We start from the raw sequence: 19035 nt of genomic DNA, 5'->3' as shown, positions 1-19035 counted from the left end.
GCTGCGCAACAAAGGCCAGCAGTCACAGCTTAAGGTAATTTGCCTCTCGGAGTCCTACCAAATCTTACGTTTGACTGTTTCAGATGCTAACGTAAACCAATTAAGTGGCTCTTTTTCATCTATGCACCTTCTAAAGACTGTATCACATAATTATCAAGGAGAGATATGCTGAAAACTCTTACAGTTTACCAACAAGAAAAATCACTCTGCTCTGGTTTGATCTGACAAATTGGCAAAAGAACCATTTCTGAACACTGGGAAATCTTTCTGTTTCTATTTTTAAAACTGTAAAGCTTCAGTCATATCACACTTTAGTTTTTTCCTGGATACATTCAAAGTAATTTTCCTTGCCATTTTCCAATTGTTGAGGTAAACATACATATTTAATATAAAGTAACATTGAAGCCTAGCCTATAACTCTCAGCAGTACATAGTGCTTTCAACACATTCCTTTGAGGTACTGTACAAATCACAATCACTTTCCTGAGTTTTTGCAGACAGAACATTAAAAGAAATGAACTGCAGAAATTAAGGTCCAGATTACCATTACCCTGTTTTACCTGTTCTTAGTTTAACACCGCAGAACAGACAGGATTGAGGAATACTGTTGCTCTTAGAATAGCAAAAATCTGGTTCTCTGTCACAACACAACCGTTCATCTCTTTAGTCCAATAATGTTTGAAGTTAAAGCTCTTTATATTAGCACATGCCACCAATGTAATTGTGAGGCAAACAAAAAATAAAGCACCACTTCAGGCACTTGACAGCAACTAAATCTCAAGAACAGCAGAATGGAATCAACACACAGGGTTCATGTCCTTCTGAAATCAACCCACTTGCACCTTGCTCCTTGGTGAGTATTGTCTAGCTTGAACAGAACTGAGCATCAACATGCGCTTTCTGTCATGTGTGGCTTTTTCAGATCAGCAGCTCTTGTTTGATGCACTTTTCCTTCAAGTCTACCCTGGCTCTTTAGAGGCAAGGTAAATTGTAGTCTTCCCAGTACCCTTTGCAATTTTAACACTACTGAAAAGGGTTCTCTACCCTATGTAGCAGGTTCTGTGTGTGCCAACATTCATTACTTTTTTTTTTTTTTTTAAAGTAGTATCACTGACTGCAACCAAACATTTTGTTCCATTCAACATATGTATCAAGCTCTTTTTGAGATATGCTAGGCTGTATCTTGCAGAAAGCGTTTTCAAAGTCTTGATATGTAACTGGCCTCAACTGGCTGGGCATAATGGCTGAAAGGTCTGTGGCTGGCATGGCGTGGAGTGGGCCCACCACGGCTTCCTGACACAAGTGAGCCACATCTAGTCCAGAAAAGCCTTCTGTGCGCTGGACAAGCAGTGCAACCTCCTTGTCATTGAGACAGTAATTGTGCTGTGAGAGCAGTTGTACTATTATCTGGTGTCTCGCTGTGCTGTCAGGAAGTGGGATTAAAAGTCGTTTCATGAAGTACCTTCGAAGAGATTCATCAATTTCTTCCGGTTTACTCGTGGCGCAAATTACTACTATTTGGTCCTCAGCAGAAGTCAGTACAGTGTCCAGCTGCATAAGGAACTCGGTTCTCATCCGACTTACTGGACTGTGTTCTTCACTCACTTGAGAGGAAAGGAGCATATCAATGTCACTAACAAAAATCACCGAGGGTTGGCGACACCTTGCCACGAGAAAGGAGGCGTGGACAATTTTTTCTCCTTCCCCTAACCACTTTGTGACAAGGCCAGAGCCAGTGATTTTGAAAAACGTGGCCCCCAGCTGACTAGCTATACATCTGCCCATTAACGTTTTGCCTGTTCCCCGAGGTCCAAATAAAAGGATGCTCCGAGGTAGAGCAGTCAGTCCATTGAACGCATCTGACCTCAATACTGGCCATAAAACCTCCTCCTTAATGACGGCCTTTACTAGATCTAGGCCAGCAATGTCGCTCCAGTCCACGGGAGGTCCTTGGTTGATAATCTCATTGGTAACAAGGTCAATGAGGTGTGTGTCAGTATTCTTCAGTTGCTCGTCCACAGAGTGGTTGGATGAGGTAGCTGCACGAAGTCCCGGGCCTTGCATTGGGTGAGGGAGGAGCTGCCTGTGCTCGTCACCGTGCTCATTCATTACTGGGGAGGTATACTTCCCAAACGAGTCACTTGATCTCGAACCCAGCGAGTTTTTAGCAGTACTATAGGATGGGGGTGTTAGAGCCCTACCGGACTGGCTGCTGAATTTCCTTTGCTGTTCAGAGGACATTAGCTGCTTTGTTGGCTTAAATGCTAAGGATGATGTTTCAGCACTTCTGTCAAAACCATTCCCCCTGTTTGCATTTGAAATGCTGTTGTCGGGCATTCGATACATGGGACTCTGTGTAGATCTCTGTTGGCCATAGCTGTAATTTCCATAACTGGAGTCCATTTCTCCTTGCCCTGCCATGTAGAAAGCTTTCCTTTTGAGAGAGCTGGCTGAACTGTTTGTCAGGGCAGACGGCGCAATGGGCGTCAGACCGTGGCCCTGGTAGGAGTAGCTGGGGACGGTGGTGGGGGGCAGAGGGGTCGGAGCAGGGATTCCTGAAGGCAGGTACGCCGAGGGTGGCGGGGCACCCCCAGGGCTGTACCCCGGGCCAACAGTGGTTTGAGGAGGATAAGTGGCGGAAGGGTAGCTGTAACTGGAGAGGTTAGAGGTCCCGTTGTAGCCGGGGACGAGGGTTGGTGGTGGCGGCGGTGGGGGGGGCTGTAAAAGTCCCGAGCTATGCAGGGGGGATGGATGAGGGGATGGAAGTGCAGGTGCTGGCTGGCCGCTGTAACTGGTATGCAAGTACGAGCCATTGTATCCTGCGGCATATTCCTGAGATGGGAGCCCTGAATGAAGACTGGGAACGGTGTGACTTCCGCAGGTGCTGCTGGAGTAACTGGGTTCAGCCAGGTTACTGGCCACCCCAGGAGAGCTCCCGATGCTGGCCGAGACATCTGCGGGAGGGAGGGCTGCACTTACCCCAGCTTTGCTGGCACTGATAACGTCTGGGACGCAGTTCATGGGATACACGCTCTCCGAGTTCAGCGACGGCTGCCAGGGCTCGCTTTCATTCTTGCGCCCGTTCACCAGCCCCGAGGGAGCTTCAGAGTAATTGCTGAGAATGGGCCGCTCGGCTGGGCCTTCCAAAATACCGGAGTATTTTTCTGCATACTTTTTCAGAAGATTGGAGGCGGTCAGAGCCGAGATGTCATCATTGGCCCAGGCGTACTGGTAGGTGCGCTGCAGGTGCCCCCGGTAGGCTTCCACCTTGTGGGCAGGGGACCGGGTGGTTGAAGTGATATCAAAGTGCTGTTCTGGCCACTGGGCATGCTCCGGCGTCCACTGCATCTTCAAGCCTAGGGTGGGAGGAAAAAACAAAGTTAACAACAAGCTCGGCCTTTTTCAGGTGCTTTTAAATGAGTTCTCAAATGTACTGTCTGTGAACTTCTTAAGCTGTCTGAAACGCTGGACTTAACATCACAAATCCTTAAGGAAAGAAAATGCAATGCCCTTAACAAAGCAGTATAAGCTGCTTGGTTTATTGTAGGCACATACACACGGAGCCACGGGTTTTTGCCAATTCAGTAGGGGGTTCCTTGTTAGTTCAAAAAAATATGGGTAATGCCAGATTTCTCAAAATAATTAAATAAGACTCAGTACATTTTAAATACTCTGAGTGCTGATTTATTGTTAACATACAAGGCATCCAACTGCTCTGTCCTCTCTCATCACTGTTTCAGTTTTATATTTTAACCAATATAAAAATATGAGACACAGCTGACAGATCACATCTAGGATACCTCTCTTATTTGGTACTGAACACCTAGTTAGCACAGTATAATGCACCCTGCGCAGAACAATATGACACAGACATAGCAGGTCATTCCATAATCCAACTCTCATCTAAAGTGGTCCACGACAGTTTCAAATCTGCTTCGTGGAGTGCAGCAAAGCAATCTCCCAGGCAGCGCTCCGTCGCTTTCATCACACAAAGCCTACAACTCGGTATGAATTACAACTGGCTCCTTTCTGCCTCTCAGTTCTGTTGTTGAGGCTCTGGAAAAAAAAACAAGCATGACTTGTCTGTCGGTCTCTTGCTTGCTCGCTCTTCCCCTCCACCCCCGCCTCACAGCCTCCAGGGTACAAAGAAAGAGGGTTAAAAAAAAAAAAAAAAAAAGAAAAAAAAAGATGAAGAAAATGAAAAAGCAATGAAGCCAAGTCCCTAAAAGTTCTGTGGCTTCCACAGCTGGCTATAAAAAAAACCCCAAACCATCAATTAAAAAAAAGGCAAGCAAATGTCATTTTAAAGCAATTAATCTTTTAAATAACGTGATGTGAATTATGCCCCCTCCTCATAATCCACCGCGCGCAGTAAGAGCAATTTACAAGCGTTAAGATAACCCCCTCCAACTCATACCTATGCATGGTAGACACATTGCTGATTTTTGTACAGCTGTATCAAATAGACCTCCTTAATCTCTCTCGTATTACCAAAAGTGATTTTTGCAAACAGTCTTGTGCCCTCTGGCACAGATTCCCTGATACGGAGGAGGCCTAGTCGAAATGAAGCATCTGTGGCACTAGCTCCCCTCTGAATTACTGCAGTCTATTTTGACAGCTTCTACCCCCTCCTGTTTTTCTCCCCAACCCCTTTAGCTCTTCATTGCCTGACTCTGGCATCTGACATGGCCAGCTTAGCCTCACTGAGCTAAACCTAACACAGCACACAGTTTGGTAACAGAATGGCATGTTTATTCCCTTCTGACTCCCTCTTCCTTGTTTGCAAAACCACTGCACCAGACACTGGAAGTTAATTAGCAGGATGATGCTGTGCTAATTGTGTTAATTTACAAGGTTTTAGTCAAAGAGAATCATGCCAGGGCTGGCACTGCTGTCATGCTTCCGACTTAATGATTAAGAAATACTGAAAACAAGGTGGGAAGGATTGCAGTAATTACACAATAAATGAATAAAGCAACAGATTCATTTGCAATTATATTTTATTGCAGTTGCACTCATTTGCATTTGGATTCGTCATTTTTATTTTTGGATTCATGTATTTGCAAATCACCAAATCATTTAAATTTAGCCTGAAAACTGCAAAGTACCTCTAATTGAGCCTTATATTTTATCAGTACAAGTACTGCAAATCTCAGTACACGTGAGCATGTCATTGATTACTTGTGGATTTTTTTTTTTCCTGAGCGTTCTCTTTCTCTCTCATTTTTCAAACACTTTGACAACTTGAGAAAAAAGTCTGTTAACAATTATACAGCTATCCTATAAAAGTTAATTCAGAGAAGTGCTTTTGACAAATGCAGCTTTGAGACTGAGTTTTTGGCAGATTTATTTCTTTCATTTAGCATTAATATAATCTTTTTTGCTAATTGTTTCTGATGTTTCAACCACTGCCTTTCAGAGGGAGTAAATATATCATGAAATTGGGTGAAATTATAGAAAGCATGCTCATATGAAAAAAATGCAATTTTAATGAGAAACTATCAGAAGCTTTTCAGAAATCATACTTTGTTAAATTCAGCCGGAAATCTGAAGAGCAAGTCACCAAGAGCCAATTGCAAGTAATCAGTATCTAAAATTCTTCCAGTGTCATGAGATTTACTTCAAGCTTTTTTAAAATAAAAGAATATTAATGTTTCTGTAATGCAGAACTGCCTAACAGACATACAAGTTCATTACCCCTATTTAAAAAAAAAAAAAAAGCCAAACAAACAGAGAAACAAAATTTAGCCCTGTTCTACGATATTGGGCTTATTAGGTTACCAAAACACTGAAAGCTTCTATTACAGAGATGTAGCAGAACTTGAGTAGATTGATGTTTCACTAGGTACTAATGAACAGATACCATGAGAAAGACTCTTCGCAAAGAATACACTAAAGCAGCAGTGAAACTTTTGAGAAAGAAGGTAAAATAGGAATGGATGGAGCAGAGAATCTGGCTGGGCTGCTACCTGCACTGTAGTTAATGAATATGCTTTTGGCACATTGTCTTTAATGGCTTGTAAAAGGAAGACTATTCAATTTAAAGAGATGAAAGAATGCACTAGGTCAGAGGACAACAATATATACCATACACTATCCACTTAGCAAGCTTTTCGAAATACCTTTCACAAATACTTTAAAAATTTCATCAATTGGTATTTTTTATTTAGAATGGATCATATGCTTTTAAAATAAAATAATTCTATTTCTAGTCACAGTGGGGAGATGTATTTAGGTGGTGTAAAAATTCAATTCTTTGAATTTTATTTGTATAGATTAATTTATTTTCCTTATTATGAGGCTGAAAAGAATGTCAGAAAATCTGAATTATCCATTATAAGAGGAGAGGGGAAATCACATCATCAGCATTCTTTATTTGGAATAATTGCTAGATAGACCAGTAGTTTCACATTGTCATGGTATCTTTGGATATGCTCACTGCACAATAATTGAAAGTTTATTTATTGATGCATATTAAATACCAATGCATTTAACAAAGGCTGTAAAGGCAGGATTAGGCTTTGATTAGATAAGCTTAAGAGAACAGGACTTATTCTCATCCCATGAAACATGAGCATTTATTCCAGCACATTGCAATCATTAGTGTTATTTGGAAGCATAGGTTAATAGTTAACCATAAGCATATTTTTTGCATTAGTAAGCAGTGAAGAAATCTGTATTTACATGGAGTCCACTGGAATGGTCTGGACTGGGGGACACAAAGAGCCATTTTCTCAATTTGATATTAATCAAAAAAGCAGCAAACTTTTGCTAGATTTTACTCCGTTTGTTAATAGTTCAATAATTGTTTGACAAAGGTCAAATGTCTGATTTTGGAGAAGAAAAAAGAATAAATTGTAGTTTCTTTTAATTATGCAAACATTCTCTCCCCCACCCCCCTCAATTGCTTAATGTTTGCAGCCACTTCCTCTCCATATTTTACATTGTATTTTATTAGGTGCTGTTTGCTTGAGCTGATACACCTTCCTGCATTTCTTTTGTTAGCAATTCAAATGCTGATATAAACATCTAAAATCAGGTAAATAAGGGCACAGGGCATGCATATTTAGAGGTTTGTTTGGGTTTTTTTTTTTCATGTAATTTAAACTCTGACATAAACCACGGTCCTGCAGATAGTGTATCTACTTAACAACTTACTGAAAATCCAGAAGCACTGCAAGGCTGAATGTATTTTTTTAAAAAAAAATCTTTGCTAACTTAGGAATCCTCTGAGCTATCGACATTTTTGAACTGTGTAAACTGTGCTGGTATGGGCTGTAAAAGGCAAAAGGAAAGGATTCTGTTATTTAAGTACAGGTATGTACTTATCAGAGAATTGCTTTTAAGATAAATTTAATACATTATATAGGAGAGGCAGTGTAGGCTTTTTTAGCAGTATCTATTTTTCCTTGTCCTGACAGCCCTGCTATACATCCCTCCTCCATAATTTTTCCAGCTGGATCTATCTGAATTACATTTAAAGTAATTATAGTCAACAATTTCATTATTCAGTTACTTTGAACTAAGTGTTTGACCATTTTTTTCCCTTCTAATTTTGTGCACTTAGCCCGAAAATGTAAAATCTAATACGTAATACTTCATCAGTTTCACATACAATAATTCCATATGGCAGAAATCCACTTACATATTCAGATTTATGAATTAAAATAAACAAAACAAAAAAAAGAAAAAATGCCAGAGTTAGGAAAAAATAACATTGTAATCTGAACGCAAAAAGGAACAAGCAATGTTCTACACATCCTGGATGTCCAGCAGGGCCCAATCCTGCTGGGAGCTCAAATGAGTTTGTGCACACAAAGAACCCTCCTCCGCTGGTGCCCTTAGTATCACGTCAAACTGCTCAGCCCCTTCCAGGATTATATCTGTTACAGAAGATAAAAAATAAATAACTAGTCTTCCTTTCAATTTAAATAGAAGGGTTTCTGTTGAAAACAGGCATGGAAAAGTCCAGAAATACTAGGTAGGACCACACCGGGTGAAAATACAACCAAAGGTTTATGGAGTCCCACAGACAAATCCAAACAATGACAAACACCTTCCAACTTGTTTAGCAACGATGTGCTTTAGACAAAGGACACTGGGACTTCAGTAAACCTCTCATCTATTCACATCTCTAATAAAATAATCAAGCTAAAATTCAATCATAAGCAGCTGTGGTTTTCTGAAGATACCGGCAGAGGTTGCATTGCACTTCCAGAGATGCTGGGGAACAAAACCTAAATGACACAGAGCTACTGTGCACAGGGAGCTAGAGACAGGGCAGCACACCAACCTTCCCAACCAGCTACCAGTTTCAGTTTGGAGCAGGGGCCTCCAACCACTCCTTCAACATACCTAAGGCAAAAGAAGATAATTCTTCTCCTGTTGTGGTCTCTCTACTCCTGCCCTGTTCGTCCCTGCAGTGCCTTAGGTCCTATCTAGCACAGGTCTGCAGGTTCCTTTGTAAACATCAGTAGCTTGAGCAGGTTCTTAACTTTAGGCATATGGTTAAAATATGATCTGAGCAACTGCTTAATGTGCTGTTGAAACGGGGTAGACTGTACCAGGGGCAAACAAGTAAATGAGATACTTCTGATAACTGTCCGCAACAGACTTGTAGGAGCACACTGTTTGTTGCGAGGTAGGAAACAGCTCCAAAACCACAGCTCTCAGTACCACCGGCCGCTTCTTCCCTCTAGACTTGCAAGTGGATGTGAACTTCATCACTCTGGATTGCTTACACATTTAGCCAAAGACTCCAAAAGCTGTCCCTGCCCACTGAACTGCTACTCTCACTCCTGTCTCCAATTATTCAAGACATTGAGGATTTACACAACGGACCATAATGATTTTAGCCAAGGGATTGCTTCTTGTGGACATGCAGATATCAGCTCTGCCAAAACAGCTATCAACTTAAATAGGCACTTTACTGGGAGCATGCCAGGACTCCTCAAACCTCATACTTCAGTGAGAGCCAAAGGTGTTAGTACCTTGAGGATCAGGCCCTAAATCCACATTTTAAAATCCTTCTTAAACATGGGACAGAGCTGAATAAATGAGTCATGCCATAACCACTGTTTGAGACGTAGGACACACAACTCCCTGGGTTTGTACTAAATCTGATAGCATTTTGTAAGACTGTATACTGTCATATGTTGCATAATAATAAAAATTAATTCAAGATAAAACATTTCTTTTACACTCCATTTTTTATTAATAAGCATAATTTCAGCTGTTTGAAGATAGCGCAACTGATCTCTCTTAATTGGAAACAGGAGGGATTTTGAAGAGTGGATTGAGCTAATTATGTTTTTCAGGAAAAAAAAAAAAAGGGCAAAGAAAATGATTCCCACATTTATTTTCTAATTACTCAGTGAAGACCTCTGCTCCAGTCCATGAGGAACTCCTTTGACGTCAAAGGACTCGGTGGGAGGATGAGCCTCCAACTGAGCTGCCCAGCTGCATGGGCCCAACTTCGGAAGCTTTTTTTCAGTAAGTGGCAGCCACAAACTCATGAAAACAGGCCTGGAAAGTGCTCTCAGCATTTTCTTGGTAGGGGTCTGTTCTTCCTCTTATTATATACAGTCTATGCATGCCATGCGCATCAGTGGGAGCAAGCTGTTGGCAGGGTATTTACAATATGATTCCCATCTAGCAGGGATAGTGAAAAGATTTCAATCTTTAAAACAAAACACTTAAATCATGAGTAATATTGATGATCACATATATGTCAACAGCACTTAAAGATAAAAGTAGTAAGAAAAACACAACATGTTTTAGGAGAGCCTGGACCGGTTAAAAATGAGATTCCAGACATGGAATCTCAAACTAATACATCCCAATTATCTAATTTCAATACTGTCAAATGATTATTCCTTTTAAATCACACTTTCACACCTCACAACAGCAAACTGTAATACATTTACAGCAGATGAGCTCCTCCAAGCCCCCTCCCTCCCTGCCACTTACATAAAGCAGCGCCTTTGATAGTCACAAAGACATTTCTGGCTAAACAGCCTTTAGCAGATCCATCAGCTTCAAAGGCCTTAAGAAACCGAAATAAGGAGAAATAATAGCCAAGCAAGCAAAGGGAAACTAGGGCCAGAGATGACACTATCATACTTTGCCAGCAGACGCAGGTTGGATCCATAGGCCAACAGAGCAGCAGCCCACAGATGTGGATGACAGGGACTGTGGCTATTAGTTAGGCTCTCACCGGACCTCCCAGGATGCTGCCCACCTCCGAGGTATCGGTTTCTCTGCTGCAGCAGTCCTTAAGCACAAAAACATTCGCAGTTCAGGGCTCCATCCTTGCAGTGTAATCACATTGATACACTATCATTGTGTACTATGAGGAAAATAATTTATGCACGTATGTATCGGAACCCTTCTATGTAGAGAATTGGTCATATTTGTGATTAATTGTAGTTCATCTTTAAAATATTTTACTATATCAGTCTGCCCTCACTGTACTCATTTGCTCATAACACTTTTGTAAACCAACTAGAAAACACACTAATGAAGGCAGTAATTGCAATGAGTTTTCTTTTAACCTGTTATAATGCTTCCTCTTCCCAGGCTTTACATTTTTAAGCTGTTTCTGTCAAGTACCTCCAAGCAGTACCATGCCTTTAAAGAAACTAGCATATTATTTCAATGCCAAATGGGTAAGACCATAATAATTTCTGAGAGAATACTCAGACGAACAGTAAGTCTAAACAACAGTAAGCATAACTTATAAAAAAAATTTAAAAATCACTTTTCGTAGTCCACTGAATACACACTTATAGCTATAATGTATTTTTAAAAGATTTAATATATCACCTAGTCTGCAATTTATGCCTATATAAACATGAGAATCAATATAACTACTGCAGGATAACTGTCGTGATTCTGAGAATTAAAATATTCACGTGGCAAAATACAGTCATAAATGAATATGGAGTTTGGCCACTTGGCACAAGTATTTATGCATATTTGCAAATGCAAAATAGTTAAGACCTGGAGCATGATTGTGCTCCTACTGAAGTGCTTACTTCATGTCTCCAATAAACCCAACCAAAGCTTTTAGAAGAGCAGCAATATGCATACTCTCTTTCTAAGCAACAAAATAGCAGAAGTAGCCTTTGCCTGGGTTCCCCTTCCAGAAGTGGAGTTTGAGGCACATTTACCTTTAAAGAGCATAACACAAATCCTTAAAAGCAGAGCAGATAAAATACACTCACTGCTTTATCGTGTTTCTCACATAATCAACTGCAGCAGGTGAAACACAGAACCCTGAACTTGTTTTTTAGCAAGTAAGTGAGAGGAAAAAGGAATGAATTTTCAGCACTAGGGAGCCTCATATAGAACATTCAGATCCTGACCTAAAACTCTTCCAGGAAAAAAAATTAATACCCCAAAATTATAATTTTCAAATTTTGGATTCTCTTATTTTTTCCATTACTGTTGCTAATCATGATTCAGTAAATTGTTTCCTTTTACAGGAATTTTTTTCTTTCACACTTAGAATTATTGCTTTGGTTCCTCACTGTAAATAAAGCATTTTTAAAACCTTTTTTTCATGTATCTTAAATCCATTAAGACAATTTCCTTCTTAAGCTCACTTCTTTTTGCCAAATGAAGATCATCAGGACATACCACACGTGTCCACAGGGACAGCAGAGCTAATGAATATGTATGTTTTATGTCACAACAGAGCACTCCCCTTGTTCTGCAGTATCGACCTTCTCTTATGTGAGTAAATAACAGGTGAGCACTTGTGCATGAGGATAAATGGGGTTAAAACTGCCATAAAGGGACATACTTTATTTGAACAAGGTGGGCGCACAATAAATAAAGATTTAAGTGATGCTGAATTATTTTTTATATCATGCTGTTCCAAAATGTTAGAAAATAATCTTGCTCTAAAACACAAGACGAAGTTACATAGCAAGAGTTATTTAAAATGTATTTCCTTCTAATTATCAGCAGCAGCACTCTGTATAAATTCCACTACATTATATTTTTTATATATTTTTCAGTCATCATACTTTAAAAAAATATGTATGTATTTCATAGCTTTATGTATAGCAAGAGAAGGTTAATGCCAGGGATTTATCTAACCAGCCCTATTCGCCTTACAAATACAAAGGCAAAGATCAATTTCAGTAAGTTTCAAATAACTGTAGTCAGGTTTGACCCATTACACTCACTAACAAGAGGGAAAAAGCAAATTTATATGGGCCAATAACACAATGCTCCAGCCTGTAACCAGGAACACTGCTTTCCTTTTAAAGCACTCATTCCAAAACCTACCAACATAGAAAAGGTATGAACAGTTGCTTTACTGAGATTAGAGTAGGTCTGCTAATTAGCTCAATGAGAACAAATACTGATTAAATGTATATATAGAAGTAATCTGATACTCAAGAAAAAAAAGCCTTCTTAAGATGACTCCACAGTGTACCAAGCTTTCACAAAATTTGTTTATGTTATTTATGCATTTCGCTTTTTGGCAATCTGCACATTAATTTTTAATGAAATAGTAAAGAGTTGTGGCATCTCGCACTTCGATAAAAATATTCTATAGCCAGGACTGGGTGACACAGTGCATTAATTCAGTGTCCTTCACTCCTGGGACCTGCGTATAATTTAGTCCAGCCTGAAGAAAATAACTTTGATCTGAAGGCTGTGGAAAAAGCTACATATGAAATGAGTTTTGGTGGGTTTAGTGTTGTTTCTTATATACAAGACAACATATGAAGATAAACTGCTTTAGAATGCTCCTGACGTGGCCCAGGATTAAGAGCAGGGAGCTCTTAGCAGAGCTCATCCACTCTCTCCCTTTTCCCCGACATACCAGGCACACACCACACACATTTCTCTCTACTCTAAGCATCAGAGAGGCTAGCGCTGGCATACACTGTCTTTCCAAAGAGCATATCCCGCATAAAAGGATTGTATTATCAACCCATACACTTATTTGGTCTCTCCATTAAAAACAAACAAACAAACAAATGTCTATATTTGAACATGAGAGATGACATTGTAAGAAGGGGTGATGTTATCAGAGGGAACCTGAGATTTCCTCCCCAAGGTAGGGAACACCTCAGTTAAGTCATCAGAACTGTACTAATCACGCTTTTAGGGAAAACAGAGCTCCAGCACGGCTCCTTTCCGGGCTTAGCTGCGTGAGCAGCTGACCCTTCCTTTCCTTCCTGCTCCCCCGAAAGCAGAGAAACAAGATTAAAAGCAGAAGCATGACCAAAGAACTGACATCCCAGAAACACGAAGCTGAGCGAAATCTTTTCCCCACTTAAAACTTTCGATTATTGTATTCCACAAATTCCAAAGATTCTTTCCTGTGCATTCAATAAAATTTATCTGAATTAACTACTGAAAAATGGAATATAGCCAATTTTTTGCATGCTCTTGGTTTGGGACTTACTGTATTGTTTCCCGAGTGTCTGAAAGGAACTATATAGATTGTTCAGTTAGCTTGACAAATTATCTGGGGGATGGGGGGAGGAGGAACAGGGAATTTTCTATAGACAAACATAGAAATCTCTCTCTCTCTCTATGCATATACATTTATATATTTTACACACACAGAGGCACCAGAGAGAGAACGTCTTAACTGAGAAGTTTAACTCTGTGTATGCTGATATTTTAGCCATATTCCTGGAGAGAGTGGGAAAGAAAAGAAACTAACTCCTCATGTTATATGTTGGTTCTCCTTTCTCAAAAAGAGCCAAGTTCATCCTGCAACAGGAAAAGTTGAGCCATGGCCTGAAACACACGGTGTGTCATGGAGAAGGTGCACAGGCATTTCAAGGGACAGAAAAGAATAACGCGCTGGCTCTAAAAACAGAAAGAAATGATAGAGCCCAGCTGATAAAATGTCACATTCCTTTGCAGCTATCACACAAATTCAGACTTTTCTGTAAACAACCTTCAAGAGACAACAAATATCTAAACCATGTGATGATCATATCAATAACTAGCTGAGCACTGTTGATAGCTTAAATAACACTAAACTGTGTTATTTTTCCTGTAATTTTGTCCATAGTGTTATTGCATATGTAGTCATCTAATGATGAAATAGTTTTAAAATTTGCTTCAGGGTACAGAAGTTAAGCTCCACTGATTAGCATCTCAAAGCACACTATAGGCACACATTTGTATAGCTGAATAATAGCACTTGTGTTTGTATGATGTTCTAAAAAAACAAAAAAAATGCACAATTTTACTTGATGTTTGATGATGCACACTGATGAAAGTCCTTTCTCTCACAAAATATACAATATATCACAGTTAACTGTAAGAATTTCAAAGACAAGGTAGAAAGGTAACATCACAAAAAAAAAACCAAAAAGGGGTTTTGGTGTCCATACGAGATGCCTAGACCCTGAGGTTCATGGGCTTGATTCTCCTGTCACTTCTCTGGTTTGAAGTCACAAGAGCAACTGAAGTTTACAATTTATTGTGAAGGAGATAAATGTGCCCCACTTTTTACTTTATGATTTTCTTTTTAGGCAACGATTATTCAGCAGTTAATTACACAAACAATATTTTGTTCACCAGCATTTGGGTTTTGTGCCACATGTTTAATAAAAACTCATCACAGAAAATATTTCATTAAAATCCAGACAAAGAGCTCTGATATTTGCTGCACTAGCTCGGTTTCTGATTTATTTCCTATGTCTAATAAGGTGGCTTTCAAATTTTATTGAATGTGAACCTTCCTAAGATTTGCTGTAAACTGACTGGACAGAAGTCTGATTTCAGCCACAGTCTGAGACCGCAGTCCAACATACCACCTTCAGCAGCACCTCATCTTCCGTGTGTGTCCCCCTTTTGTTGTTTCTCCAGTCCTAATTTATTACAAGGTTTTAGTTATAAAACTCTCCATTCAAATTTGTGTTAAATAATATTACAAAAGGGCATCCACATGAATTTAGTATTAAAAACACTATCAGCAGGAACATTAGGATTTTACTAAATATTCAGCAACTATCAGCTTAAACTCTTTTTTCTGTTAACACTTTTCATTCAGAACGTGTAAGATACAGGAATGACTTAAAACAAAGCTTAACATTAATACAGTTAAACACACTTACCATCAAAAATTAAGTTCATAAACTAACAAATATTCACTGAAATATTTGATACTAGTAATATAAATTTATTAAGATTTGTTTGTACTTTGGAAAAATTTTTTAGAAGTTAAAAAATACCAAAACAGGTTCAATTATGAGGTACTGTGAAAGCTGTGAGTTTCATGATTGCAAAACCACATTTAGATTTACAGATAACAATTGAAAGGTGCATTACACTAATCAGAGGAATGCATAACCTCTGCAAAGCAGATAGGAGTGAATAATTTTAATTTTCTCTCCTCTTATGGCTTTATATTCTTAAGCAATGGAAGAAGAGGAAACCTAAATATGACCCTATTTAGATATATTAACTGAAAAGCCTTTGTAGAATTTTTAAGCAAACAGGATTGTGCTCCCAACGCTGCCCATCTAGTTTTCCAGTGTGTTAAATTGGACGGCTACTTGGACAGCTCTCTATTCATTACTGAACTGTGGAAAGGAAACACAGAGGTGGCATTTTCCTTTTGAACCATCTAATGCCTCGTAGCCAGATTCCAAAGCAGCAAGGAGAGATTTCTTTTTTTTTTCCTAGACAAGCTGTCGTAATTGAAATGAAGTCTAATCAGACTCATTACTGTTTTCAGCAATTTGCACCACCAAAGATGCTTATTAGGTAACAGTGTTTAATAAACCGCTCTTTAGAAAACTACCAGTAATGAGCTCTTAACAGCCAATCTTTAGCGTGAATGTAATGTGAAAAGTGTTCCTAGCGCTGAATAGATTTTCACATTTAGTAGTGTCATAATTAAGCTCAAGGAATTGGTAGCTGTGATGATAGATTTACTGCAATATAGACTTTTTTCTCCCCTGAAAATATATTTGAAAATACTTGGGGTTCAATAATATTTCCAGAGCAAATTTTAAAACTACTTAAAAGACTGTGCTAGACTGGATTAGCTCTGTAAATGGTATTTAATCAGAGAGTATTTGGGGAATGCAGAGAGTACTGTAAGTCGGGTATCATCTACCAAGCATGCATAAAGTTAATTCCACCTAGCTTTGTTTGACTGCTTTTCCATTAATTAACAATTTCCAGTCTTTAATATACAAATAATAAATGTTGTTGTCACCAGCTGAATGATAATGAACAAAAATGGCCAATAAAAAGAGATACTTGAAGAAATACTTGTCAGTTCTCCTTCCACAGTAACAGCTGAAAATGCTTGAGAAAAAAATAGATCAAATTGGTTGGTTTCAAAATAACATTATGGATGTATAATATAAGTATGTATTTAGGCATATACACAAGTATACAACTAACGCTGTTTTTCCTGCACATACCATCAACCCCTAGTACCTACTTAGCACCAAAAAACCAAAGTTCCTAATGTAAAGAACACCACAGCTCTGAAAATATAACGTTGTGACATATATTATTCATAAAACACAGCCATCAGCAAGAAATAAGTTTTCATCAATAGAAAGTTCAATTTAACTAGACATACACCTCGCTGCACTAGTCATATCAATACTACTACCTAACAAATGCTGAAAGAGGCAAAAAAGAAAATAAATTGCATGTATAAGCTCTAGCTAATTAAATATCCAGAGCAAATCTTGAAGAATAGCCATCGTTCTCTCACCAGATTGATTTAGGCCTGACATAATATTTAAAGTTATCAATAAGATATGACCAAGACTACTTTTTTTGTCTCCCCCTAGGAGAAATACATAGGGATGCAAATCTTTTACTTACTAGAGATTCTGCTGGAGAAGGTTTGGGTCGGCAGCCAAGACTTTGGAAAGAAGCACATAAAGATGAGTAATCAATAATGAAACTACCAACAAAATGATGAAGACTAATTCTCTTGAACTGAGATTTTTATATCAGAATTCCATCTTAAGATGTTAAGAAGAGTTCCTTTACTGAATGAGTGCTCTCGTTACATCTTTTGTATGCCCCAGCCCCCAAACTTCAGTAATCCTAAATGCAGCCTCTAAGCCTCCATATCTGTTTGCAGCTTTCTGAATCAATAGGACTATGAGAACTGAGACTACCAATTTAATGCCAGTTTCATTTGATTTTGTGGTATGTGCTTCTTTGTACTGCAAAGTGGAAAAAGGAAAAAAAAAAAAAAACAACCAAAAAACAACCCCACACCCAGAACTCATTCCCAGATGGGTTTTTGTAGCTTTCAGATCAAAATATCTTCCAGTTTCTTAAGTCTGAACTGAATTTGTACTCAGATCCAACATTTTTAGTGCTGCTGCTTACCCTATCACGCAATTCCAAACTCCGCACCTTTAAGTGACACACTTAGCTTCCGCTCTCTGTAAAATAACATGGCATAAAAAAACATAAAATAAAATAACAGAGACTCCACAGCTGCTTTGGACTGCCTCCTCTTGTTCTCCTGAATAATGCATTAAACTTCACATCATTTGTGAGTGACACCTTGATGCTCTAAGATACATAATATGCATTTTGTACTGTTGATTTTACTAAGCGCAGATGCTCTGAAGCATCAATTGCTCATCAATAAGTCTTTCAATATCATACATTATGATATTTTTAGTAGTGTAAAACTGAGGTTGATGGAAATGTAGCATCCACAGGAGGTATCTTAGGCATCATTATAAAACTATGGTCACCATCCTTTTTTACTTCTAATGTAAGATTAAAGCAGGAGGGAACCTTCGGTGTATTCCTTCTGTATCCTGGCACTACCACACAAAAAAAAAAAAAAAAAAAAAAAAATCATTTTTCAGCCTTAGATCCATCAGTATTGTATCAAGCCTACAAAACACCAGTCTGCTCACCTAAGATGCTGACCCCAAACAACGCCTGACTTTTAATAGAAATTGAGACTCTTCCTTCTGATATCTCTAGGCCTGCTTAGCCTGATCACAAAAGCCTTCTTTATCAGAATCGTAGAGGAGTTTCCATTGAAGAACTAGTGCCTGCCAAATTTTACACTACTTACAGGCTGCTACCCTGAGATGGAGTGTCATATATACAGGAGTACAGAGTAGCATAAGAAATTGCAAAAGTGTAGGAAGTCAAAGAAGCAGATGAAGCTACAGAGGCAGGTGAAACTCAAGGCAGAATTTGCCCCAGAACACTGTGGATCGGTGAGAAGGAGCAATAGCATCCTAAAAAAAAGGACAGCGAGAAGAACCTTTAAGATCCATGTCGAAGTTAAGGTGCTGCCATCAGCCAGTGCCTCCGTGGTGTCAGAGGGTGAGGACTCCCCACAGGGGCATGGCCGAGCAGGGGGAGACAGCTCTAGTGGTAACGTTTGCTGTTATTGAAACCTAAGGTGAGCCCTGGAGTGGCTTGTCTTGGGACAACTCCACCAAAATACAGCATAAACAGCAGAAACTGGAGTCCATGTGAAATCTATTGCACCTTCTACAGTGGCATAGACATTATTTTCTTCTCCATCAGTGAAATTCCAGTATTATAGCCCAGCTTTCTCCCAGGCAGGACCCAGCATCAATCACAGTTTGCCCTTCAGCAAAAGGTACCATAAACAATCCATAGGGTGCCTTTGAGTACAGAACACCTCAGATTTCTCTCTTCTCTTGTTTATGGCAATTTCATTTAGATTTTTTTGTGAGGTAGACAGCAGCTTGGATGAAATACCATATAAAATTGTTTCACTTGGTGTTCTGCATTTTTTGTTTGTTGGCTTCTTTAAAACCCCCCCCCCCCCCAAAAAAAAAACAAAAACAAAAATAAACTTAATTGCTCCAAAGAGAAGCAACCACTTGTCTGAACAATTGCACACAAACCACCTCTGCAGACTGCCGAGGTTACTGTTCTATTATGACACATTTACAAAAGCTACATAATAGATTAGTTGCTGCAGATGAGAACATTTGTCCAACAGAACTGGAATCCTTTGTATTATGGCAGACAATATTGCCTGCACTTCAGATTGGTTTAGACACA

The 19035-nt window shown here is 39.1% G+C and overlaps 1 protein-coding gene across 1 annotated transcript; it reads right to left on the bottom strand.

Moving 5' to 3' along the window:
* Nucleotides 1-1107: 1107 nt before the first annotated feature.
* On the bottom strand, nt 1108-3356 carry FIGN (fidgetin, microtubule severing factor). Its single transcript, XM_075028562.1, has one exon. The coding sequence runs from the start codon at nt 3346-3348 to the stop codon at nt 1108-1110; it is 2241 nt and encodes a 746-aa protein (XP_074884663.1). The 5' UTR covers nt 3349-3356.
* Nucleotides 3357-19035: the final 15679 nt, after the last annotated feature.

This window comes from Buteo buteo, chromosome 5, assembly GCF_964188355.1.
Source record: "Buteo buteo chromosome 5, bButBut1.hap1.1, whole genome shotgun sequence".
In the NCBI taxonomy this organism is placed as follows: Eukaryota; Metazoa; Chordata; class Aves; order Accipitriformes; family Accipitridae; genus Buteo; species Buteo buteo.
This window is presented reverse-complemented; position numbering and strand designations above follow the sequence as displayed.

Bases quoted from the DNA above. Each gene is read 5' to 3' on its own strand.
- FIGN (XM_075028562.1), bottom strand. From the start codon at position 3,348: ATGCAGTGGACGCCGGAGCATGCCCAGTGGCCAGAACAGCACTTTGAT.